Genomic DNA, 27,304 nt, shown 5'->3' with positions numbered 1-27,304 from the left:
TTTCTGCAAAAAATGATGATAAACAGTTTCTATTAAACCTTTGGCACAAAAACATTTCAAATTTATGATTTCAATCTAAATAACTATTTAGTCAACATATTTAATTTATGTCAATGACAGGTAATTTATAATTTCGACATTCCAAATATCTTGAAAAACTATTACCGTAGCGATTTTTACTAAGAGACCTTTTTTGACAAAAACGTCGTAAAATGTATATTTTTTTACTCGGTAGTTTTATACAGGTACGGACGAAAAGTTATTACTCTTAAAAAAATAGTTAAACATTACGTAGGTAGCGCCCCTACAAATAGAGTCATTTGACATCAAAATCAAATTTCATGCCAAAACTTCTAGACACTTATTTTCATCAAAATAATGACGTTACTTCAGAAATTATTTGGAAAATCGAAATAAAATTAAACTTACACCCTGTATTTCCGAAATTAAGCATTTTAGGATACATTTATAACTTTTTTTACTTATTTTTATCTGCAGAATATGCTGTCGAAGTTTCCGGAATACAGTTCGACCACCCTGTATATCTATAAATTTGTTTTAATTCTTTCGTGTAAAAGGTGTGTGGTTTTTGGCTTTTTTTTTATAAAAATTTTAGGTTTTTCGTTTCTATTGGTGGGATGCATATGAAGATCCAGAAAACCAAAAAGGATCCGTTTTCTTATTTGGAAAAACATATTGTAGTAAATTAAAACAATATGTTAGTTGTTGTGTAGCGGTAAAAAACATATACCGACAAATTTTTCTTCTACCACCATGCGTAAGAATTTATTTTCACATTTTTACATCTTTTTTCTACTTATAAGATCCTTTCATAGTGAGGGGATTATTTTCAACACGCGGCGGCGGCTTCGACGGATAGTTCTGTACAATTTAATTGGACGATATTCACAGGGCGCGGGCGAGCGCACAGAGGGGATTTTTTCCAAATTCGTGGCCAAAATTTAAAATTTGAAATGAGCAATATTCTCATAATTAATATTTGAAATTAAAGAGAGTAAAAAAAAAAAAAAAAAACAATTATTTATAAATTTCACCGTATTCTCTAGTTACGTTGATCCAAAGTTAGCCTTGGCGAGACCTATGCGCAAGTGCTGGCTGTCATTACTTCTAAATTTTCGTTACAATGACGTTTGGTTTTATTGTGTTTCCAATAATTTTTTGCGAAAAGTGAAACGTGGATTGTGTACCTTCATGTATGTAGAATATACTATTTTACTTAGTAGTATTTTAAAAAATGCATATATAAACTTGTATTGGTTTTGTTTTCTATTGTTCAAAATGAAAAAGAAAAAAATTAAGCGTTCATTCCGTTAAGCATTTGGTACACTATTAATGCGTATTAAGCTCAATGCTTTTCACTGTCTTATTTATCAATGCTTAATCTTATTAACTGTGTTAAAACTGACTGCTAGTTTTTCCTAATCTGTTCGAAATAACAGATTTTGGGCTCTAAACGTAATGTGAAATCTACTTATATAATAGAATAAACTGTCTCACTAATGTACTGTACCTTTTTAAGGGACCGTTAGGTTAAGGGTCTTCTAAGTACCATTTTAAAACTGATTGTCACTGATTACCTGTACGTCACGTCAAATAAATGGCACCTTTAAATTTAATTGTCCTTTAGTTAATGGACACTTAAAAAAAAAGTTCTGTGAAAGTGACTTCAAAGTGGATTTTATTATAGGTACATATCAATGCACAGCTTAAACCTCTGGGTCTAGAGACTCAAAATTTTGCACAAAGGTTTCTTATACAAAGTAGGCGAGCAATAAGAATTTTATAAAACTTGAATTTAAAGGGTTGTAACCACCCTTTCAATATTGAAATATTTTTTATTTAAGAAACCACTGGTTTCACGACAAAATGCTTGAACACGTATTTTTTATTTTTGTTTTTATTGGCCGAAGATATTTTTTCCACAACGATTGTTCCATAGGGGGTGAATACAAACCCCTTTTCATCAAGCTGAAACCAATGGGAGTAAAAAGCTGAATTTTGGCTTACGTATAGATTGTTAGGTGTAGGTAACCTCTAGGTTCAATAAGTAGGATTTTTCGAAACCCAAATTTTAAGGGATGAACCTAAATAATTTTTATTTAAAAAACTATTGATTTTGGTGAAAAGCGATAGAAAATACGTGTTCAACCATTTTTCTGCAACATTAACCATTTTTTTAAATAAAAACATATTTTAGGGGTTGTATCACTCCCTTAAAATTCATATGCAATGAAAATGAAAAACATAAGAACAATTTAAAAAATACATGTTTTCTAATTATTTAAAAAAATTCAGAATATTTAATAATTAATATTACCTCTGTTTCGAACTTTGCAATTTTTACCCTGTATAGCATCAAAATGTATAATAAACATTTTCTTAGTAAATATGACTCACTTTTAATGTAAATTCTAGCTTCGAAAAGAAATAGTAAGTTTATGCTACAAAAATCATTTTGGCCACGAATTTGGAAAAAATCCCCTCTGTGGGGCGGCGCGATTTCAAACGGCGTTGGTTTACTGACTCGACACCTGATAGATAAATAAAATCTGGTATATAATAATTATATATATTGATGTATATACCTGACGGAGTAGGATACCCATTGAGGAATATTGTAGATATATTCGCGATATATACTGGTATATTCCTGGTATTATAATGAGTATTTACTATGCGGTCGTCGGAGAATCCCCTTATAGAGTATCCATATAAATTCCATCATCATGCAAATTGTAGTTTTTGATAGAATTTATTGGCTACTTGTGCAGTCTCTGTACATTCTTTGATGACAGGTTTTCTGACAATTTATTCTTAGATGTTTCTTTAATGTTGAATTTAACAACAAATTGTTAAAGTTCGTTGGAGTGCCTGTGAATTAACAAAGTAAGTATACTTGAGTATATACCGGGTAGAATGGTATTATTGGTATTTACACAAATTCAATTCCTCTACATTTACACACTGGGTATACAGACCGGACCACCGTAGTAGTAACATAGGCAAAAACCGGACGAATTAGCATATACCCCTCCACCGGAAAAAAAGCAGGCGAAAAAATGCGATAAAATAAAATAGGTAGACATGTGTGATAAGAACGTTTCAGAATTTGTATTTATTCGTGTTTTAATAGCCAAAACGAATACATAGATTTTTGCGACACTTCTCGTGTAAAATTTATTGTTTAGAGAAAATTGTGAGAAAATTCAAATTGCAAAATGGTATTTCCAAAATAGGTCTTATCGGGATATACAAATAATTTTTTCCACAAACTTTGTAAACAGGCCAATTCCATCTTTACCTACTATATCAAGTGAGTTATTAATTTTGAAACACATGGGTGCGTGTCCCCACAAAAACATAAAAATCCTGATGTGTTGATTAATGAAGAACAGGAGTTAAAGCAAGTGTTCATTTGTGCTACTGCGGATTAAAATCCCACGTTTTCAAGTAATCATATTGCTGAGGTGGTTGCCCTGCCCACAATGCCCGTGTTGTTCGCTAAGAAATTATTTTAAACACATTTTCCCAACCGTTTAATTAGTATAATAATAATAATGATAATATTTTTTTTTTTTTTTTTTTTTTTTTTTTTTTTTTTTTTACATATATGTAATTTCACTTAAATATCTAAATTATCAGGATTGATGGTGGTGGATATGGAACCATTTTGTGGCCCGCTAGGTCACCAGATCTTTCTCCCAATGATTTCTTTGTGGGTTATGTAAAATTAAAGTGTGTAATTAATAGGGCTACTAATCTGGATGAGCTTCAAGTAAAAAATACGAGAGGCTTTCCAAACTATTAACCCTAATATCACAACCAAGCCAATGTCAGATTTGGGATTTTACGACCGCCCAGGCTTCTGTCTAGTACAAGAAGGTGGTCTTTTGAACACTTGTTATAACTTTTTTTTATTTAGGTAATATTTTAGTTGCTTTTTGGCTTAGAGAATTTATTTATTTTAGTTTTGGCTTTAAACACGCTCAACTAATAAATATTTAAGTATTTTTATTTTAAATGTAAAAAAAAAAAAAAAAAATTAAATGAAAAATAATAATACTCTGCACCTATCTTCAGTCTGTCACGACCGACCCGTCCAAGCTCAACTGCAACTGCGTATTGCCTGACCAGCAGACTAGCCGGCAGTGAATCTCGAGTACAAATCGGGTAAACGTAAATTCGTACGGCAACTTTCTATGTTACTAGTAGGCTGGTCTTCTCTGTATACCGGGTAGAATATAGAATGAGTGGAGGGGGGGATTAATCACCATGACCTTACAGATATATTGTGTCCTCTTTCCTTGAGTCATCATACAGCCTATAACTCATCATACATGAAGATTTTCCTGTTGTAGAGGAGACAGGCTGTTTCCCATCCTCCTCTGACAACAGATGTTCGTCCTCTAAAGATATAAAGTGGAAGGGTGCCACAGTTGAGGTTTGTCTCTGGCTGAGGTACCTGTGAGGTGAAGGCTGGAGGATCTTATCTCCATTTTCCACCTCTTTAACTTAATCTCTCCTTAGACCTGATACTGGTGTTGTCCTGAATCTATAATAGAGAATTTATCCTTCTTTCTCTATTACCTCCTTGGATTCGAGGTCAATTCCTATTGCGAGGATATGTTCTTCCTCCCTCGCCAACTCGATGTCGCTACATTGTTGAGTTCTGAGCCTGGATAAAGCTCAGCAGGTGATGTCCTTCCCCTTGCTCCTCGGCAGAAAGGGATGTTTTCTCCCTTCCCTTTTGGGATGTTTTATACCTTTACTGCAATCGGTCTAAACTCTAGACCCCTTAGGTTTATCCTGAGTGTAAGACCTTGGGTATTTAGCCAAAAACCAATATACTTAGTGTTTGTCAGCCCATGTATTTAAATAATAAGTATTCACTTATTCACACTGTATTTTATACCATCGTTTAAACCAAACGACCGACGCGGCGCCCCTTAGAAAGTCTGGTCTTTATGCAGATTAGAATAGAGTTAACGACTAAGTGTGCATGTCAATCTGTCAGATGCTAACAAACATTGCGTCGTGAAGTCGCTTTTAATGAAAGTACACTGTATCGAGTCGATGCCGCGTCGAATTTAAGCCGCTCAGTGTGAACAGGGTCTAATTCTAAGATTTTTATGAAGTTGTTGGATGATGAGGGTAATCAAACCAATACTCGCTAAATATTTAGATGTTTACGAAGAATTTAAATCTTTAATTTCTAATCCGATGAAAATGCATTATTCAACCAAATTTTGTCCAAAAGAAATATGCTTTTGATCCTTCAGTACCCCGAGAATCTGATTATTTAGAAGTTTTGTATCCTGTGAGTTCGAGTATGGATTTTGTTGTCTATAATGTTTTTACCACTTTATTACCCTTAGGCTAGATATCCTGAAATTGAAATAGAAAAACTTCCAGCATCACCCAAGACTTTTGGAAGATTTTTGAAAATAACAGTATTTGTATAATTTCTCAGTTAAAATAAAGTATGGTCCCTGCTGGTTAGATGTTCGTAATCCTGAACTAAACAATAACCCACTGAGTTGGTGCAAGTTTGAAGTAAATTGTGTAGTAAAAAATATTGTTAAAGTCGATGAACAGTTAGAAAGACCGCCATTAGTTGTGTCCGCTTTAAACTTTCGTCATTATCGAAATCCTAGAACGCACCAGAATGAGATTTTGATGATATCTTGTATTACTCAAACTAAATATTCTGTGGATACAACCTAAGCCAATTTTTTAATGAACATTTTGTGTAAGTCAAACATTTGGTAATAATCAGACGATCAAGTTAAACGGCGCCCAGTTGAAGCCGGAGATGAACGTGGTTGACATTAATCGTATACCTCATATAAAATGGCAGCAATCTTCATTTCATAGCCAGCTAACACCGGTCTTTTTCGGTCATATACTACAAAACTTTTATCATATTACACCTATTTTTTAATCAGTGATAGGATCAGTATCTCTGTGCATACTGTTTTTGCATGTACAGAGTGGCCCATTAGTGCGAGAAAGTCCAATATCGTCGTTGTCAACGAGATAAAACAAGTTTTATACAGACGTTGCATGATTTATAATGGTGCATATCCTATAAATATTTTGTTGTATGTGGTGTCTCAAAAAAAAGATATGATAATGTTTTTTAAGTTTTTAAATTGCACTTCCTCCCCCATTTTCTCACAATTGGATTCATCATAAAATGCTGCATATGGTACACTATTTTCATTTCAAGCATTATTGCCACTCTATTTCTTATTTACTAAATTTTGATTAAAACACTATATCCGAAAAATTGTTAAAACTGTAGTGAATGTAGCTTTATTAATCCTTAGCTATATTTTTCTTATGTTACTTTGAATGGTAGACAATGGTTCAGTATTGAAACTAAAATAATTTCTGACTTCCATTGTTTTTATTTATTTGATTTGCCAGTGCCATGAGTTGTATATTGGAGAGACGAATATTGAGTTGTATATTGGAAACGTCCTCTAGATGACGAACATAAATAACATACGCAATGAGGTGAAACAATAAAGTCGGGCATTGCAGATCATGTATGGTCCAAGTACCACAACATAAAATGGTCGGAAGCCTGGGTTGTCCACAAAGAACCTCAATGGAGTAGCGCAAAGTTAAAGAGGCCGTATTCAGCAGTTTTAGATTTAGTTTGGGTTCAGCATTTATCTGAAGATACTGGAGTCCTAAACCTTGACTTAATATATATTTTTAACACAATTTTTTTTTTTTTTTTTTTTTTTTTTTATATATAAAAATTATTTTTAATTAAAACAAAAATCCAGTTGGATTATAGTTTCTAGAATATATCTTTAGTAAAAAGGCAACCTCTAGAGCAAGCTTCTCATTACTTGTATAGATATCACAGATTAGCATTTCATATATGTAGATTATGCTAATAGACCATCTTAAACCGTTTTTTACCTAGCATACCTATATGTTAGTATGATAGTGTTTTTTCATAACTAATCATACTAAAATATACTAAATTCCTCAAACAAACATTGTTTTGCTATAGATTGTGACAATATAGAGATAATTTTTGAATGGAAATTTTGTGATAAATTAGCTTAAAAATATATTAGAGTTACCTTGTATAATATGAAAACATGTTTAAATGTTGGTTTAAATGTACCTTATATCGCTGCATATTTATAAAATAATTAGAATGAAAATTTCAAATAGGAAAGTTAATGTTGAGCACAAATTCAGCGAAAAAAATGCACATTTTCATTTGAAAAAATTACAAATTTGGTGTAAAATATATTTGGATCGCCCTGTATATCTATGGAAATATTTTTATAATGTACGCGTACTATTATACACATACTTTACAAAGAAAATTGCGCAAACGTTTTTAACACATAACACTTTAATATGTTGCTTTCGATAAACTTGGTTAGCCTATAATTTTGTTATAGTTTTTACATCTCCAGCCAAACAGCCCCTTCCAATGAACATTTACGAGTGCCTAAAAACTTATAAAGGAACCAAAGTACAAAAAATGGACTCCGAAAAAGCGTTACTCAACTATTTTGTTACTCAGTTCCTTAAAATCGATCCTGATATGATCGTAGGCTTTGATATGCAGGGCTTCCATATAAATGTTTTGGCCAATCGTTTGAAGAACTACAAGATAACGTCTTTTAGTAAATTGGCAAACTAAAAAGATCGGAAATGGGATGGTTAGATAGAATTTTATTCACTGGACGGTTGGTTTGCGATATAAAAATTTCAGCTAAAGAATTAATTAGACTGAGAACGTACGATCTGGATTCTTTGTGTCAGCATGTTCTCAAAATGCCAGAAAACCAAAGAATCGATTTAGAACCAGATGAAATACCGAAGATGTATGAACAAGCGAACGATATTGTTAAACTGATAACATACACAATGCAAGATACAGCATATATTTTGAAGATTTTATATGATCTGAGTATAGTTCCTTTGGCATTGCAAATTACAAATATTGCTGGAAATATAATGTCAAAGACTTTGTTGGGTGGAAGATCAGAGAGGAACGAATTTTTGTTATTGCACGCTTTTGTAGAAAAAGGATACATTGTTCCAGATAAAGATAATCCTTTTAAGAATGAAACAGATACCGAACAGATACCGAAGTCATCAAGGAAAAAGCCCACTTATTCAGGTATGCACACTATTTAATTTCAATTATAAATTAAAATATTTAAAGGAAAACAAAATGTACAGGTTGGCTCGAATTATATTCGGGAATCTTCAGTAGTATATTCTGCAGATTAAAATAAGTACAAAATAGTCTATAATTATAAACTTATGTCCTAAAAATGTTGTTATGAGATACAGGGTTTAGAAGTTCGATTTTTTCCAAATAAGTTCTGAGCTATTTTCGATATTTGGATGAAAATTGATGTCGAAATTCTAATTCGATGTCAATATGAGTCCTGCTTGCAGGAGGCGCCACCTACATAGTTCTAGCTGTTTTGAAGAGCACAACTTTTCTTCCGCACCTGTATTACACCACTCAGAAAAAATATACATTTCCGAAATTTTTACGTAAAAAGTCTTGGGTAAAAATCGCTATGAGTAGTGGTTCTCAAGATATTTTGAATCGAGCTAGTCAATACATGTCCCCATAACTGATAAAAATTACACAATGTTGACTAGTAGTGGGAACTATCGAAACATTCGATAGTTGCAATTCATCCGAATAATTCGATAGCTAGTTAGAAAAGATTCGTCGAAAACTATTCCAATAAAAATAATCGAATAGATGCGACATCTGCCTTGAAAGTTTGTATTCTAGTAATTCGCCAGCAAAAACCATTCATTTATAAAATTAATTAAAAAAAAAAAAAACTTTATAATAAAATATAATCTGGATTTTAGTTGATGCCCGGCGACGTAGGTTTCTTTCCTAGAAACCTGACAGCGGTTGGTGGCAATGGTTTGATAACCGGCTTCTTTGATTTTTTAGGGAGTCAGATAAGGACACAATATTTTTTTTTATTGAGGTGCTAGTAATTTACACAGAAAATTCATTATGAAGGCGCTGTTGCCATATATTGGTATTATTTGGTATGAGCCAATTACGGATATTATGTATATTTTGCATTTTATTAATATTCTGTTACACTGCAATAATACTTTTTATTTTAGATGTAGGAAAATAGTTCTTAATGTTTTTAAGCAAAGGCTGGTTTAATAAATAATAATAACAGTACTACTGTTATACCTATTATAACAACAAAATTTTAAAGTCATGAAATATAAACATTTATTTCTTTCTTAAGTAGTGTAATGAGAGCAAAATATAAACAAATTAGAAGTCAAAATTATTTGTGTTTAGATCCTATTTAAAAAATAAAAAATAATATGGTCTCTAAATTTTTTGGCGACGTTGGTTTAATAAATAATAATAATTACAGAACTAATTTATCATATTAACAAAAAAATTTAAAATGAAATATAAACATCTATTTATTTTCTATGCATGTGTAATGGAAGGAAAATATAAATATGAAATAAGAAATTAATATTATTTATATGACTATTTAAAAATAATATAGTCTCTAAATTCTTTGGCAACGTTGGTTGATAAATAATAATAACAGTACTCAGTGACGGATCCACGGGAGGTGGGGTGTCTTGGGGGGCACAAGACCACTCACACCTTAGTTCAGAAATTATTTAGGGAAAAAATTAAAAATTAAATTTCTACACGTTGTATCTCTGAAACGAAGCATTTTAGCACAGAATATCTAGCTACGCAACAGAAAAATACTCGAAATTAAAGAGCTAAAATTGCACAAATAAAATACTAGATGGCGCGACAATATCATATTCAGAATATAATTGGAAATTTTCAATTTTCGGTTTTGGATCAACGACACGTCGACGGCCTTGAAGCTCGGCTAAATATGCACAGTTGCCAGATTCAAAAAGACTTTAATTTGCGCCCCATTCTTTTTCTGGTGTATAATAATTTCTTTCTATTCGTCGTTTCTAGATACGCTTATATTAATTATTCGTTTGGCTTTTAAAATAGTTTTAAGTTTAAGTATATTATTAGAAAACATATGTTCACAAAATACATTTTTAATATATGTACACTACTTTATTATGTTAACTAAGAAAATAACTTTAATTACCTTTAAAATTAATATTATACAGGGCGATTGATAGTGATATTTATTAATGCTGAAACGTTAGTAATGAAATATACGTTAATAATAATGGAAATAATTTATTAAAATGCAGTACAAAAAATGTATAATTGACTAAAAATACTATAATAACAAATTTCTTTCTGTTTTACGTTTTTATATAGACCTAGGTAGATTTTAAAAAAGTGACACAGGTACAATTAATTAATAATAAAGAGTTCGGGCATAAAAATTGCTGTCACGGCATCGTACAATAAATTAAAATTCGTAAAATAAATTAAAATTATTAATTAAACAAATCTTTATAAAGAAACGCAAGTATACCAAATTTTGGCCCAATCGAACTCCAGGAAATGATATCATAATATTGTACTATATTATAGTACCACCCGATATACTTCATAATATTGCAATGTCACCGAAGATCCGTAGTATACCAAATTTAAAAACAATATCAAATGTCAAAACCAAAAAAAAAAAAAAAAAATCGTAATATGGTACTATGCATCATAGTACCAATATATTAGAATTAGCGATGGGAACTATCGAATGAATTAGACTATCGAATGGTTACTGAATGAATGATTTCAACTATTGACTGGTTTCATTCGAATAAAATCATTCATTCATTTGTATACTAAAGCATTAGTGACAATCTCATGTGGTTAATTAAATGGTTATCGTTGCGCAACGAGCCACGACTATCGAATGCTTTTGATAAATGAAATTTAGTGTTCGTTTGATTTTTGTCTGCGTCAGTGCATTAGTTCTTCCAAATTTTTATAACTTTGCCTTCTAAATACTTTGAAAGTTATTTTTGCGTTTATTAAAATATTTAAAATACTAAAGTAGTAGTGTTTTTTTTTTTAATTGACGATTGTGTACGTGTGCAGGTGGTCAAAATTATTCCGAAAATTTGTGTGATTTTCCGATCTTCAATTATTTAATTCTTATACGGTATATGGTCTATTTTTTAATGGAAAATTTTGAGAAGTAACAATTTTAAGAGAGATGAGGTGAACTTTACAATTAATTTTAAAAAATACATATGTATTTGTATTTTAGATGTTTTAGTAATATGAATTAGTTGAACTTAATAATCATATTTAAGTAATGTGTTAAGAAAATGGGGTTATCGAACTCAAATTTTGGGATGAGGAAATTAAATTGGATTGATTAAAGTTTTACACGTGCCAATTTAAAAAAGAAGTTAACGATATTTGTATTTTGTTTATGCTAATTCTCTTACATGTAGATTTTTGCGGAGAAATATTTATTTTTTTAGCAATGCCAGTAAAAGCAAATATTATTTTTAATACTAATATGCAAGTAATAAAAAGTAATACACATATATAATTTTGATTTCTAATTTTTATTTATATTTTTCTTCTATTACACTGCATGCTTAGAAAATTAATAAATGTTTATATTTGATGATTTTAAAATTTGTTGTTAATATAACGAATTAGTTCTTGTAATTATTATTATTTAATAAACCAACGTTGCCAAAAAATTTAGAGACTATATTATTTTTAAATAGGATCTAATATAAATAATTTTGACTTCTAATTTGTTGTTTATATTTTTGCTACTACTAAAAAATGTTTATATTAAATGATTTTAAATTTTGGTGTTACATAAAAAATTATTACTGTTATTATTATTTATTAAACCAGTTTTGCTTAAAACATTAAAATCATTTTCCTATATCCAAAATAAAAAAGTATTATTGCAGTGTAACAACAGAATATTAATAAAAAACATGCAAAATATATAGTTATACTATCCCTAACTAACTATAATACCAAAGAATAATATTCTTTGCTAATACCAACTAATACGAATATACGACAACAGCGCCGTTCATAATGATTTTCTGTGTAAATACTAGCACCCTCAATAAAAAAATAATGTGTCCTTATCTTTATATGACTCCGCAAAAATCAAAGATGCCGGCTTTTTCATAGCATTGCCACCGTCCGCTGTCGGGTTTCTAGTAAAGAAACCTACGTCGCCGGGCGACAACTAAAATCAAAATCCAGTTAATATTTTACTATAATCGATCTTGACGAATAAATGAATTTTTACAAATGAATGAATTTTATAAATGAATGGTTTTTGCTGCCGAATTAATATATTTCAAGGCAGATGACGCATCTATTCGATATTTTTATTCGAATAGTTTTCAACGAATGTTTTCTTACTAGCTATCGAATTATTCGAATGAATTGCAACTATCGAATGTTTCGATAGTATTCATTCGATAGTTCCCACTACTAATTAGAATGTCATCGAAGATACGTAGTATACCAAGTTTAAGCCCAATCGAACGCCAGGAAATGGTATCGTAATAGTACGTAGGTACTACATTATGGTACTTCTTGATATGCTTCATGGTGCCATAATATTGCAATGTCATCAAAATACGCAAGTATAAATCAAATATGAGTCCAATCGAAGTCAGGAAGTGGTATCATAATATGATACCATAGAAGGTACCGCTTCTTTATATGCATTATAGTATCATCATATTACAGTGTCACTGAACATACGTAGCATACAAAGTTTAAGCCAAATCAAACGCCAGGAAATGGTATCGTAATATAGTACTACATTATAGTACCTCTTGATATACTTCATGGTACCATAATATTGCAATGTCATAAAAAATAGGCAAGTATAATCAAATATGAGCCCAATCGAACGTCAGGAAGTGGTATCGTAATATGGTACTATATTAAGTTACCACTTTATATGCATCATAGTACCATCATATTACAATGTCACCAAAGATACTTACTATACCAAGTATAAGTCCATCGAACGCCCGGAAATTCAATTACAATCAAACGTCAGAAAGTGATTGTAATTGAGCTCGTAAGATATAACTCAATCAAACTAACATGGCAAGTTAAATACCTAAACGTTTGAAAAAAGAGCTCTGATCTATTTTAATATGTTTAAATGATGTAGCAAATTTGAAGGTAGGCTTTATAAGGAAGTATTACAATATGAATTACACAATGGCAACACTGCATAAAATTTTTTAAATTTAAAAAAAAAAAAAATGTTTTCTTTTAAATTTATCGCCCTCTATTATGTAGTAGCGAAACTACCGCATCAAAATATCTGATTTGGAGACAGGCTTTAAAAGCCTGTCTCCTTTTGATACCTATATACGATTTTATACGTGTAACGAGGCTTCTGTTGCGTAGCTAGATATTCTGTGATTTTAGGATATAAATTTATACGAAATTTTTTACTTATTTTTATCTGCAGGATATGCTGCCGAAGTTTCCCGAATACAATTCGACCACCCTGTATATAACAACATAGATAAGTAATTAATACTAATAATAATGTATATTGTTTTAGGTGGTCTTGTTTTGGATCCAAAAGTGGGTTTTTACGACAGCCTTGTATTGCTAATGGATTTCAATTCATTATACCCCAGTATTATACAGGAATATAATATTTGTTTTACAACATTGCCTGTATCTAAAAAGGATGAAAATTTGGTCATTCCGGACAGGAATTTACCACCTGGAGTTCTACCTATAGAAATCAGAAAATTGGTGGAGAGCAGGAGACAAGTGAAGAATCTAATGAAGCCACGTGACTTATCGCCTGACTTAAGAATGCAGTATCACATACGACAGATGGCGTTAAAATTGACAGCCAACAGTATGTATGGATGTTTGGGATTTGCCAATTCTCGGTAATTTTTTTTGGTATTATTATTATTGGGTTTAGTCCTCACAAAAATAAGTAGTAATAGAGGAATTGAAAAATATTGTTTATGCAACATGTTTTTGTAATCTTGCAAATACATTTCACAGGAATATATTATTGGATACATACCGTATGATCGAAAAAAAAAAAAATGAAGATCGCTGTCATTTTTTATGTAAAATTATATATGGGAAATGTCATCGATCGTCATTTCATAGCCATTGCTGACGCCGTTTTTATTCGATCATACGGTATAGAGAAAAAATTGGGGCTTTGGGCTACGTTTGCTCCTTTTTTCTATCCCCAAGTTATCATCTTGTAACTTGAATGCACACTTGGAAGGAGATGTGTTATCACTCTCGAGCGGGCTATGCCGATATTTCTTTCCTTTTTTTTTGTATTGGTACCACGGCTAAGGGTATTGCGGCGGGTTACTGTTGGCTACCTCCGCAGCTGTTCTGACTAAGCCCACAATCATGGGTGACTCTGGTTTTAAGCCGCAAATTGGGGCTTTAGGCTCTCGTTTGCTACTTATATTCTTCTATTTTTTGCTCCATCTCCAAGTTGTCATCTTGTAACTTGGTCTTGTTTTGTATCTTGTAACTTCTTATAAGCCAGGAACACGTGTCTGCGGTTGTGCGAGCGAACTGTGCCCATATTTCCTTTCTTTATATATTTTCCCGCAATATTATCCCTTCTTTTTCATTTAATATACAGGATGTTTACGTATATCATATCTATTGTCAATCTCAGTAAAAATATGTTTTTGGAAAAAGTCTAAATTTTGTGAAAATTATTTACCGACTTAATTTATAAATATAACCGTAGAATTGTTCATCAATCTAGCAACAGAAATATGAATGTTAAATCTTCAAACTCTCGTTTTTTGGCCGCAATAAGGCGTCCGCATAACTTACCGTGCGTGGGCCTCAGCACTAAAAGCTGCCCCTTCGACTTCATAATAAAATTCTCAGATTTTCTTGTCGTATAAATGTATAAATATAAAAAAATTTCGGGCGAGACCCGTTTCCCAAATTTCTATCGCCACCACTGTTATTTTTATTAATTATACAGGGTCGCTTTTTTATGTATGGAAACGGTCGATTATTAGATAAAATATAGGAGGTACCGCAAAAAGTTAAATACAAAAGTTATATAGGATTTTTAAATATCCATTAGCGAGTAATAAATTTAAGTATACAGGGTCGTTTATAAAGTCGTGGCACATCAAAGTTTTGTTTTTTTAAATGGAACCCCCTGTATATTATTGCATATTTCGGTTCTTCCTTCAATTGTAAGCAAAAATCGAAATACACACAATGTACCTCATACCAACCATTTCCGAGTTATTGACTTTTAAAAATTTCACTTAAACAATTTGATTTAATTATTAATTTCGATGTGTTTGGTTTGATTTAATGATACCATTCTACCTAAACTGTGATACTGTTGTAATGGGTTTTTAAATTCCTATTAGCTACTAGTAAATTTAAGTATACAGGGTCGGTCATAAAGTTGTTTCACATCAAACTTTTTTTTTAATGAAACCCCCTGTATATTATTGCATATTTCAATTCTTCCTTCAATTTTAAACAATAATCGTAATACACAATGTACATAAATTGAAGAATTGGAATGTTAAACGAAAATTTTGTAATTTCCAGACTTGCTATACCTACTCTCATTTTATACATCTATAAATGCTAACTTGACAACTAATGTCAAATATTATTAAGTATCACAGTTTCGGCAAAATGGCATCGTTAAATGAAACTCAACATATCGAAATTAATTAAATCAAATTGTTTAAGTGATATTTTCAAAAGTCAATAACTCGGAAACGGTTGGTATGAGGTACATTGTGTGTATTTCGATTTTTGCTTAGAATTGAAGGAAGAACCGAAATATGCAATAATATACAAGAGGTTCCATTTAAAAAAATGAAACTTTGATGTGCCACGACTTTATGACCGACTCTGTATACTTAAATTTAGTAGTATTAGCACCCGGTATTGTTATTCTTAAACATATTTTATAATAATTTAAATTTTCGAAGTTTAGTAATGCAGTCTATATTTATATATTATAGTTAAGTTACTAGATTCAAAATCGACAAAAACTGTTCTTAGTGGCCCTAATTTGAACAAAAAGAATGAACTAATCATATGAAAATAATGCTAATTAAATTCTTATTCTCTTACTATATTATTTTTAGTTTTTATGCCAAAAATTTAGCAGCTTTGGTCACGGAAAAAGGACGAGAAATCCTCACCAACACCAAAGATTTAGTCGAAAAAATGTCCTTTGAAGTAGTCTATGGCGACACAGACAGTATCATGATAAATACTAACGTCTTGGACTATGATCAAGTGTTCAAAATAGGCATCAAAATCAAACAGGAAGTGAACAAACTCTACAAACAAGTAGAACTCGATATTGACGGCGTGTTCCGATATCTGCTTCTTTTGAAGAAAAAGAAATACGCTGCTGTAACACTAACCAAGACTAAAGATGGTCAATTGAAGGCTGAAAAAGAATACAAAGGGTTGGATATTGTACGAAGAGATTGGTCAAGATTGGCTTCAGAAGCTGGAAAATTCGTTTTGGAGCATATTCTTAGCGAACAAACACAAGATGACCGTATAACGAATATTCATAATTATTTAACTAAGTTGAAGGAAGAATTACTTGAAAATAAAGTGCCATTACAGTTGTTAGTTATTACAAAACAACTTACGAAAGATCCAAAAATGTATCCAAATAAAGATTCACTTCCGCATGTTCAAGTTGCATTGAGGTATGTATTTTTTCTCATTTATTTTTACTTTTGTCAATATACAGGGTGACCTCTCGACATCGGATTTCTTATTTGAGAGTTTCACTCTAATCTTGTTTGTATAGCGCAAGTTTTAAAATTATTTTTATAGATATACAGGATAATTCAAATATATATTCTTACACTAAACTTATAGAATTTTTAAATGGAACTTTTTAATGTTTCTTCTTTAGTGGATTTTTCACCCTTTAAAAAATTTGTTGAAAAATACCATAACATCATAACCTATACTGAGTGTTTTCTAAATTTTTAGATTAAATTTTCTAAAAATTAAAATCTATTTCAAAATTAAACTCACAAATTATTGATGTTTTTTAACTGAATGTATAGTATCTTCATAACTCACAAATTATTTATTACAGTTGGGGGTTGGAACCTTTGGTGTTACACAGCAAAATAAATCACTAAATCACCACAATACACCAAAACACTTTTACTTTTACACTGGACGCGCGTTTCTCTAACCATGTTAGCATCATCAGCAGATAATTAAAAACTGAAACTAGTTCTTAATCATCTGCTGATGATGCTAACATGGTTAGTGAAACGCGCGTCCAGTGTAACAGTAAAAGTGTTTTGGTGTATTGTGGTGATTTAGTGTTTTATTTTGCTCACAAATTATTGATGTTTTTTAACTAATCATACTAAAATGGCTAATTTACTGGAAATATACAAGGTGCGACAAAACTACATAATTATTTATTATAATTAAATATAATAATAATAATATAATTATTATTATCCAGACAAAAATTTAGAAAAAAATTAAAGCCGTTGTAATTAATTTCACAAAAAAAATTCACTTCGCGAATTAATAAATAGAATTTATTGTATGTTGATACTGCTGAAAAGAATCATTACAGAATATAAAATTAGCGAATGGACGTTAATTTGGAATATAATAATTATTTATCAATATAAGTTGTATAAACAGCTGCATTCATTTATGTCATAAATTAAAATAATGGAGAAAAATGCAACATCAAGTTTTGACTCAACCTTTTACATCGTGCAATATAGTGTATTTTAGTATATATATATGTATATAGTGTATTTTAGCTTTATTTTTCTGCTCATATAAAGCTGCCTTTAAATTGAAAATCACAAATTATTCATGCTTTTTAAGGTATAATAAGGAATATGGCGGTCACTACAGAGCAGGCGACACCGTAAGCTACGTTATATGCGACGACGGATCAACTAAATCAGCCACGCAAAGAGCATATCATCCGGAGGAATTAAAAAACATCGAAAACCTGAAAATCGACACAAACTATTACTTATGCCAGCAAATCCACCCTGTAGTTTCCAGAATATGCGAGCCAATAGAAGGCACCGATGCCTATCAAATCGCTCTGTGTCTCGGATTGGATGGTGCCAACTTTAAAAAGAGCGTACGCCCTGAAAAAAATGTTGGAGAAAATATTACACGACCTGAGGTTAAATTTAGGAATGTCAAAAAATTCAGTTTCATATGCCCTACCTGTCAAAATGTAAATACAGTGACAGGTCCGTTAAACAAAACCGTGCCTATTCTTCAAAAATGTTCGAATGAGCAATGTATGGCTAAGCCAGTTGATTACATATATTACATTCAGAATCAGTTGAGTTTGACCATAAATGAACACATTAGACAGTATTACCAGTGTAAATTAATATGCGAAGATCCTGGCTGTCCACAAGAAACTAATAAGACACCATTGAGGTTTGCTCGCAAACTACCCGTGTGCAGGATTTGCGAAGATTTTGTGATGTATAGGGAGTACAGTGAAAAAGATCTGTTCACTCAAATCAGTTACTATGTATATATATTTGATTTGAGTCATTTAACAAAAAGTAAGTATTATACCAAGCGATCGAAAATACAGCGTCACAATGACCTTTGAAATTGCGTGCAACGAAAATTTTTCAGAAAGTTGATCTCTCTATGTCATTTATTAAAACCTGTCACAAACTAATTAAAGAATGGAAAAGCTAAAGTAATTTTTAAGATGACGCATTTTTGTTATCATACCATATACGAGATGTTCCAAAGCAAATGCACAAACATTAAGGGGCGATTCCTTGGTAAAAATAGTGGGTCCTGTGTTACCGATCTGGTCATCGAAACTGCGTGGCCTGGATTTTAACGTGTAAAGGTTCATTCAGAACCTCGAAATCAGTGGAATAAATTAGTAGTTTCAGTTAGCAGTAGAAATATGTTCACCTAATTTTAATGTAAGCATTCAGAACGTTATAATTACTGGTAGTAATTTTCAATTAGTGGAAAACGTTAACAAACTTTTGACTTTTCCACTAATTATACTTCAAAATTTGCGAGTAATCTAGTTTTGGCCTTTGATTATCACCCGTCAAGAAAAATTTTGGTTAGAAATCAAAAGTTTATTGTTTTATAAGCTAAATATTATGCTTTCTCTATGGATACAACAGACTACCGCAAGCTGTTGCTAGGATATTTTATTAGTAATTTTAATTGTGTTTTTTAGACATTGTGAATGATCGTAAACTAAAAACTATAAAGTGTAATTGAAACTACTAATTTATTCCACTAATTGGGAGGTTCTGAATGAAGTCTAAGACAGTAACATAGACAGCTTAGTATAAAATCAAAAGTATTAAAAGAGATAAAAAATTGAGTTGCTACATTTCTTCTATGCGCTTTTGCTGGATTTTGCATCAAAATTTCAAACCGCACAAGTACGCGTTTACGAAAAATGTTGCATCTAGGGTTGAACTTTATTTTTCACAATTAGTTACTCGTTTTACTACAGGTCTGTAATATATTATATTTAGCTTAGATTATCTTATTTGTTAATTATTATCTTCATTTCAGTAGTATACATGAAAGTTTTTAAAATAGTTTATTTTTTTCTACACACATTTTCCTGCACACATGCAACACTATGTCACTTTTTATTTTGTCTCTCTGTCGGTCAACTGGTTATTCATATTTATCTCTGGGTCATGCACTAAAACACAGACCACCCAGTTTGGATGACCAGATCGGTATAAACGTTGGGTCAAAATTCAACTTGGGTGAAATTGCGATTCAAAAATAGCGGAATAATAAGGTTTATAATAATATTATAAAAGATATCTTTTATGTAAAAAACAAATATCAATAGAATAATGGAATTTTATGGGAGTATTATTAGGATGGAAGCACACTATCTGTATCTATATTTTGTACAGTATGTCACTGGATTGTTTTTAGAAGAGGAAAAACTTTTTATTACCCATTAACCTTTTGAGAAAAATGCATTCTTCATAAAAAAATTTCCTTATTCTAAATTGGTTAATTCCGTTTATACTTTTCAAAATTTCCATACCGTTTTAGAGTAAATTAAAAAAAAACATGAAAATACTGTTGAAGTCCTAAAAATCAAAAGGCGTTTCTATGGTAATAGCACAGGCAATAGCATTTCGATTTCATTCTTTGATAGATGGTTATTAATCTTGATTAACGTCATATTTTTTGTTGTTGTTAAAGTATCCCATCACAAAACATCTGTCATATTAAGAAATGAAAGTAAATAATAAAGCGCCTCTCGTGTTTGTCCGCATACTAAAAATTACAATTAATGCCTGTATATATTTTTAATATATTTTTTTAAATTTACTTTTTTTAATTGTAAAGTAATATATTATATTTAAATTGAATATATTACATATCAATTATGTCAATTACAGGATTACAGGCTTGTTTTCTAACATTTTTTTTAAATAAAACGAATTATAAAAATTCAATATACATATGTATATTTGTTGTAGGTACGAAAAAAGTAAAATATGAAATGGACAAACTTTTACTTTTAGTTTTGCAATCCAAACTCAATATTTCTACTTCACAAATAAAAATATCCGACAACACTAAAATTACTGAAACTTCCGCGGCTGACAATGAAAACTGAAAAATATAACAGCACTTTTTGTTTTGGACCTGCATATCAACATTACGCTGTACCAATATGTTTTTGTTCTTGAAATAATATAAAATATTTAATTATAACTTGTGAATTTTCATATTTTAACATAATTTTAACTATTTCTGACAATAACTAACTTTTTGTTATCAAGATGACATTTTAGACGGCAACTGACATATATGTCATAATATTTTAATTATAAAAATATGCATGCAATATAATTTAAATTAATATGATGCAACTTTATACTAAAAAAACATTTATACGTTCATAAAATACAACAAAACCGAATAATGTAGTTTGAAAACAATGAAAACTGAATTAAAATTTAAAAAGTTAAGCGCGACCCCTTTCAAAATTAGATGACTAAATTTTCGCAATTTTTACACCATTTGGTGACCGGTGGCGCCTCTAGTGTTTGTTCGGGCGGTTGGTCTTTTACTCCCATTTATGGCCATTAAAGAAAAAGTTCTAAAGGGGGATGTTTTGTGTATCCCATTATCTGATAACTATTATCACCCTTTCCATAGCATTGAACTAAATAAATTGTGTGCCTCTTTAACATTTCAAAACAACAAAAAATATGCTTTTTTGCGAAAAAACCCTCATTTTTTCCGCAAAAAGAAATTGAAAAATTTGTAATTTTTTGAAAAAAATTTTGAATTTTTTTAAATTTTTAGTTAAAAAATATCTTGATAACATTACAACATAGGTAGTAAATTAAATTTACAAGAAAAAAAACCCAGAAAAGATCCAGTCTTTAAACAAAAAATCATTTATTTTAATTTTCAAAATCAAATAACTCGGTTATTTGGGAATAATTTGAAAAACGGTAAAGAGAAAATATGTTTGTTTTATCTAGATCTACCAGCCCTAAAAATATTTGCACCTATTTAAGACTCACCCTGTATAGTACAAAATAAAAGTGAATGAGCAACCGAACTGGACTTTTCTAAAATAATGTTTTTTGTCTCGACGCGTAATGATTTGCATTTTATTTTTTAATTTCAAATCGGTAAGTGTTGAAAAAAATACAGGAGGTAAAAATACTTTGGAAATATACCAGACTATCCAAATTATTTCTATTCCTCCAAGTCTTGACTCAACAATGAATCATCTCGTGAAGTTTTTCGCATTTGTGTTTAAAACACCCTGTATATGTTCTAATATTTTGCATCGATTTACCTTAAAAACATGCACCATACAATCGAAAAGAAACTGCGTCACAGTGCCCTTTGAAATTAAAATTTATGATATCTTTTGAGAAAAATAAAATCTATTATTTAAACTTTATTTGTAGGAAATAGGTATTTGTCCGGAAACTTAATTTTTCTATATAAAATATTTCATTTTTAAATCATTGAGTTTTAATTGTTTTGTGAATCGTTTTTTTATCGTATCTACACTCAGGTGAAAAAAAAACAACGGAGAAATTTTTGATCAAATTATTAAGTGTTATATTTTTGTTGTTTTTAGCCCTATTTTCCATGAAATTTTTAGCAAGATGTATAATGTACATATCACCTTTTATTTGTAAACTCAGTTTTTTATAAACTTTAGCATTTGGAATATTATACAGGATTAATCGAGGGGTTGTTTTTTACCCGCACTTTAAAACACAATGTGCAATAATTTTGTGTGTAAATTTTCCTGAAATGTAATTTTACAGTCATAACCATGTCTCCTGAGCATTTTGGTTTTTGGATCAAGTCAATACATGCTTTGGTTAATTTATAAGAGCGAAATGAGCAGCTCACCAACAATTTGCAATTTTTTCAATTATCATTTCTTTTTTGAAGTTATGTGATACGGGAGCTTTAGTAATTATTGTGAACTACTATATATACTGCTATGAAGTGCCCATCATATTCGACGTTTGGGAAATGGTTGACAGGAGGGTTAGAGGTCGCGAAGCGGTACCAGCTTCATTAAATGAACTTCGCTTGGTCCTTAAAGGCGAATTGGAAAAAATAACGCAATATGATATATGCAGCCCCAGTGACAGTATGAACGGACTTATATAGGCAGTTATAGCAGCCAAGGACGGCAATACAAAGTATTAGGGTATTTTTTACAATTTTTTTTTCTGTTGGTATACTTGAGTATATTACAGATGTTTTATTTAATATCGATAGTTCTGTTATCGTTATTAATGTTTATTAAAACCCGGACTGTATCGTTAATCTTTAACGTTTTTTTTTTAATTTAGTATAGAGTATCCAACGCAGTGTAATATGACGTTACGACAATAGTCACCAAAACCATCTCGTCATATTAAAAAATTACATCAAAAAGTGACGATAATTAAAAAATGTCAAATTGATCGTTATCAATTCACTTCGCTCTTAAAAATTAACCTAAGCATGTTTGACATGAATCAAAAAACAAAATTCTCAGGAGTCATGGTTTTGGCCATAAAATGATATTTTATGAAAATTTACAGACGAAATTATAGCACAGGGTGTTTTAAAGTTAGGGTAAAAAACACAACCCCTCGATAACCCTTTAAATTTGACCAAAAATTTCTCTGAGTGTATTACGTTTCAACATGTTTTTTTTTTCAAAAAAATGCCAGAATGTGTAAACATTACGTATTTCTTTTTAGAGCCGCTGATGGAAGAATCAATAAGTTATGGTTACCAGTTACTGCGCCAAACTGCTGTAAAATATTTGAATTACTCGGCCTTTGCTGTGATAGATTTGCGCGAAATATTTGAATATCTATTAGGGGAGAAACCAGCGTCTGCCTTATCCAACGACAGCATAAGAGATCCTGATAATGAGGAATATGATTTTTCAGATGAAGAATAAATCATATTTTATATATTATATATGGTGTAAGATCCGGCTGCATTATTATTACGCATCGTATTTTTAATCAAAACCTAATTTTTACGTATATTTATGAATAGAATACACTTTGCCTATCAAAAACTTACCGCAACTATGTTTAATTAATAATAATAACTGATTTTTTGGAGACGACATTACGCTCATAAATGTTTTTGATAATTTATATGTCAAATTAAAGCTATTTTTATTCTGTATATATGATGTTATAAGGGTGCCTATAAAAAATTTGCCACAAATAGAGGTTGCCGCGGTTCAAAGTTTTTCCTACGGGTTCGGCAACAGTGCGTCGGGTATCGGTAGCTCCTATAATAATAAACTTAGGAATTTTGTATAAGTGCATAAACTAAAGTATATACTAGGATGTATATCAGGAAAAGATTTTAACTTCTACAGGGTGGCTCAAAAAAGTGTGAGTAGATTGGGATCACTTTTTTAAAATGGAACATAAAAATACTTGAATATTAGCCCTGTATATTATTGCATTTTTGGTTTCCTTTCTGATCACTTTACATAAGCCTAAGATATTAAATATATTTCGGTAGTTTCAGAGATATTAATAAATAAAGAAGTGTTTCAGCCTTTTTTAAGAAATTATTAAAAATACAAGAAATGTTCTGAAATCAAAACTATACTAAATATTGACTATTGTTGTAACAAAGGATTAATATACAAAAAAGGGTGTCTGTCTAAAAAAAAACGAAGAAAAATGATTTTATATTTTAGAAAGTTTGGCATAGAATTTTGAACAAATTGTATTGATTAACATTACGATATTTCTACCACAGTAAGTACAGACCAACAATAGTAAATATTTAGTATAGTTTTGATTTCTGAACATTTCTTGTATTTTTAATAATTTTTTTTAAAAAAGGCTGAAAACATTTCTTTTTTTTATTTATTTATTAATATCCCTGAAACTATCGAAACCATAGACTTAAAATAAAACATAGACTGAGCATCTCATTCATAAATAGCTGGAACATGCGGTCAGACAATATCTTGTTATTGTTGTGTTATTGTTTTAGGTTATAACGAGTGCGACACGAGCGATAGATAGGTTGTCTCTGTCGTAACGGTCGTTCCCTGACGACTCTGCCGAGAAACACAACACTGTCTTTGGTTTCTCAAGTACACCTGAACTCTCCGTCTCATAGCCGGGTAATTTTTTTATTTTAATGAATCTATAATTAAATTAAAAATATATCGTATTTAAACTTTTTAATATTTTATTAAGATTTAGGACAGGTTTTTTAAATAAAAGTTTAGAAAAAACGTCTTAGAGTCCAAGAAGGATAAAAATAATAAAATACACGTTATAGAAGAAATTTTATAATCGAAATTACGTAATTTTTGAAATTAATAATAAATTATTAATTTTAGTCAAACATTTACAACCCCTAATATTAATCAAAACAGGATCTATTCCACAGATATAATAGAATCGGCGACAGGGAGAGAAAAAAAATATGATTGTTGTAATTTTTTCTCTGGTTAAGTGATGTCTTTATGTATAATGTAAATTAGAGAAAACATAAATCTGTTCCATTAAAGCAAGGAAGATGATAGGAAGTGGATAAAATGAAAACTACATTTATTTAACTCGGTACTGTCTTTATTATACCGGGTGCGTCCCAAAACTGGCTCATCCCCATAATTTTTTTATATTTTCAAATAAAAAACAAGATTTAGCATGTTAGTATATGACATAAATTAGGATTGATTGACGCATTCAATTGTTTTTGGTCACTTCCTGTTTCACCGGAAATGACTATAACTTTTAATTTTTAAACGGCACCCTCGGTATATTTCTACTTTATTCGATAGAAAATGACACTCTGAATAGAATGACATATAATATGTCAACTTTTGACATTTTCGCATATGGTTTAATTGTAATTGTAACACGCGGTTCATAACGACAATTTGACTCGAAATACCAAGTGTGTGGTATCAATATATTCATAAAAAAATGGTTTTTCCAAATATGCTAACGAGTCACCCTTGTTCCATTTGAAAAAATTGACATATGTATGATTAAAAATACGATTTGTACATCTTTTAGCCGGCCTAGACAAGACACGAAACCTATTCGACGATCAAAACTATTTTTCCAAGGCTCCTTGATTAAAACTTAGTGTTTTTAACAACCAACACTATGGCACCCTGGATTGAAATTTAAAATAGGATATGTTTTTAAGCGACAATGTCAAAAGTTGACATATGATATGTCATTCTATTCAGAGTGTCATTTTTTATCGAATAAAGTAGCAATATACCGAGGGTGCCTTTAAAAATCAAAAGATGTAATCATTTCGGTGAAACAGGAAGAGACCAAAAACAATTGAATACGTCAATAAATCCTAATTTATGTCATATACCTACTAACATACAAATCTGTTTTTTTATCTGAAAAAATAAAAAAGTTATAGGGGGTGAGCCACTTTTGAGACGACCCGGTATATTAAAAAATATTGTTTCATAATGTAATATCGTTTTAAGATTCTTGTATGTTATTTTAGATTCTGAAGATAATTTTAGAATAAACCGGAAAATATTTTTAATAAAAACATTATTAATTATTAACAGGGTTATAATTATGATTTTGTTACAATGTAAGTAAGTAAATAATGTAATGTAAGAGAAAAAATTCAGATTTTACATTTTACTAAAATATTATCTAAATAAGCGCCTTTCTACAACAACGCCACTGACTCCCAATGGGTAAATTGAGAGTTGCCTACCGGTCAAAAGTCGTTTCAAGACTTAAATGGATTATTTAAGTCAAATTTCTTGCAAATTTGGCACTGGCGAACCTTATTTTATAGTTTTTGAACAGAAAAAGTCAGTAAAATAAACACTTAAGGACTACAAGCTAAGAAAATGCGTTAATACAGCCGGGGAGATAGCGGCAACAAAGCTTTACCACACACGTGCGACACGTACTACAAGGTAATAAATGAATGAATAGGCTCCCTCGCCTCTAATCAGTGTTGTCATATTGTAAAGAACTTTCCTTATTAAACAGTATCCGACTGATAATTTAGTAGTATAAGGACTATTTAATACATCTATGGAATATTAAAACCTACTTTATTAAACTGTAGTATTAATATCTCAATATATGTGTATAACAAGAAAAAAAATATTGATAATATTAAAGACGTGACAACATAGGCTGGATGAGGAAGGCTCGGTCGACTGTACCCAGAAGTAAACTTGTGTACAAAAAAGGTTGTTTGTCCGCGTTGAGATGTAAATAGTGTAGTCTATATTTTATTTTAAGTCTATGATCGAAACATATTTAATAATATCTTAAGATTATGTAAAGTGATCAGAAAGGAAGCCAAAAATACAATAATATACAGGGCTAAGGAGAGGCTAATATGCAAGTATTTTTATGTTCCATTCAAAAAAGTCATCCCGATCCACTCACACGTTTTTGAGCCACCCTGTAGAAGTTAAAATATTTTCCTGAAATATATCCTATACTTTGGTTTGGAACTTATACAAAATTCGTAAGTTTTTTTATTATAAGAGCTTCGGATGCCCGACGCACTGTTGGCGGGCTCGTAGGAAAAACTTTGAACCATGGCAATCCTTATTTGCGGCAAGTTTTTCATAGGCACCCTGTGAAAAGTGTATTCTCCTGTTAATAAATATACATAAAAATAATGTTTTGATAAAAAAATACGATGAGCAAAAAAAATAATGATGCAGCCGGATCTTGTACTATATTTTTGTGAGCAATTTTTTGTTTGTATTTATTACGTTGTTACAAT

General features: G+C 30.6%; 1 protein-coding gene across 1 annotated transcript; it reads left to right on the top strand.

The window, feature by feature from the left end:
• Positions 1 to 5,503: 5,503 nt before the first annotated feature.
• LOC115881903 (DNA polymerase alpha catalytic subunit-like) lies at positions 5,504 to 23,956 on the top strand. Its single transcript, XM_030899625.1, is given in 7 exon segments — positions 5,504 to 5,516; positions 7,455 to 7,688; positions 7,691 to 8,182; positions 13,554 to 13,896; positions 16,126 to 16,707; positions 17,873 to 18,582; positions 23,278 to 23,956. Coding segments are annotated over 7 exon segments (2,580 nt in total). The 3' UTR covers positions 23,484 to 23,956.
• Positions 23,957 to 27,304: the final 3,348 nt, after the last annotated feature.

Source organism: Sitophilus oryzae, unplaced genomic scaffold (assembly GCF_002938485.1).
Source record: "Sitophilus oryzae breed Bouriz unplaced genomic scaffold, Soryzae_2.0 scaffold_1744_pilon_pilon, whole genome shotgun sequence".
In the NCBI taxonomy this organism is placed as follows: Eukaryota; Metazoa; Arthropoda; class Insecta; order Coleoptera; family Curculionidae; genus Sitophilus; species Sitophilus oryzae.
The sequence above is the reverse complement of the archived record's forward strand: the minus strand, read 5'-3'. Positions and strand labels throughout refer to the sequence as shown.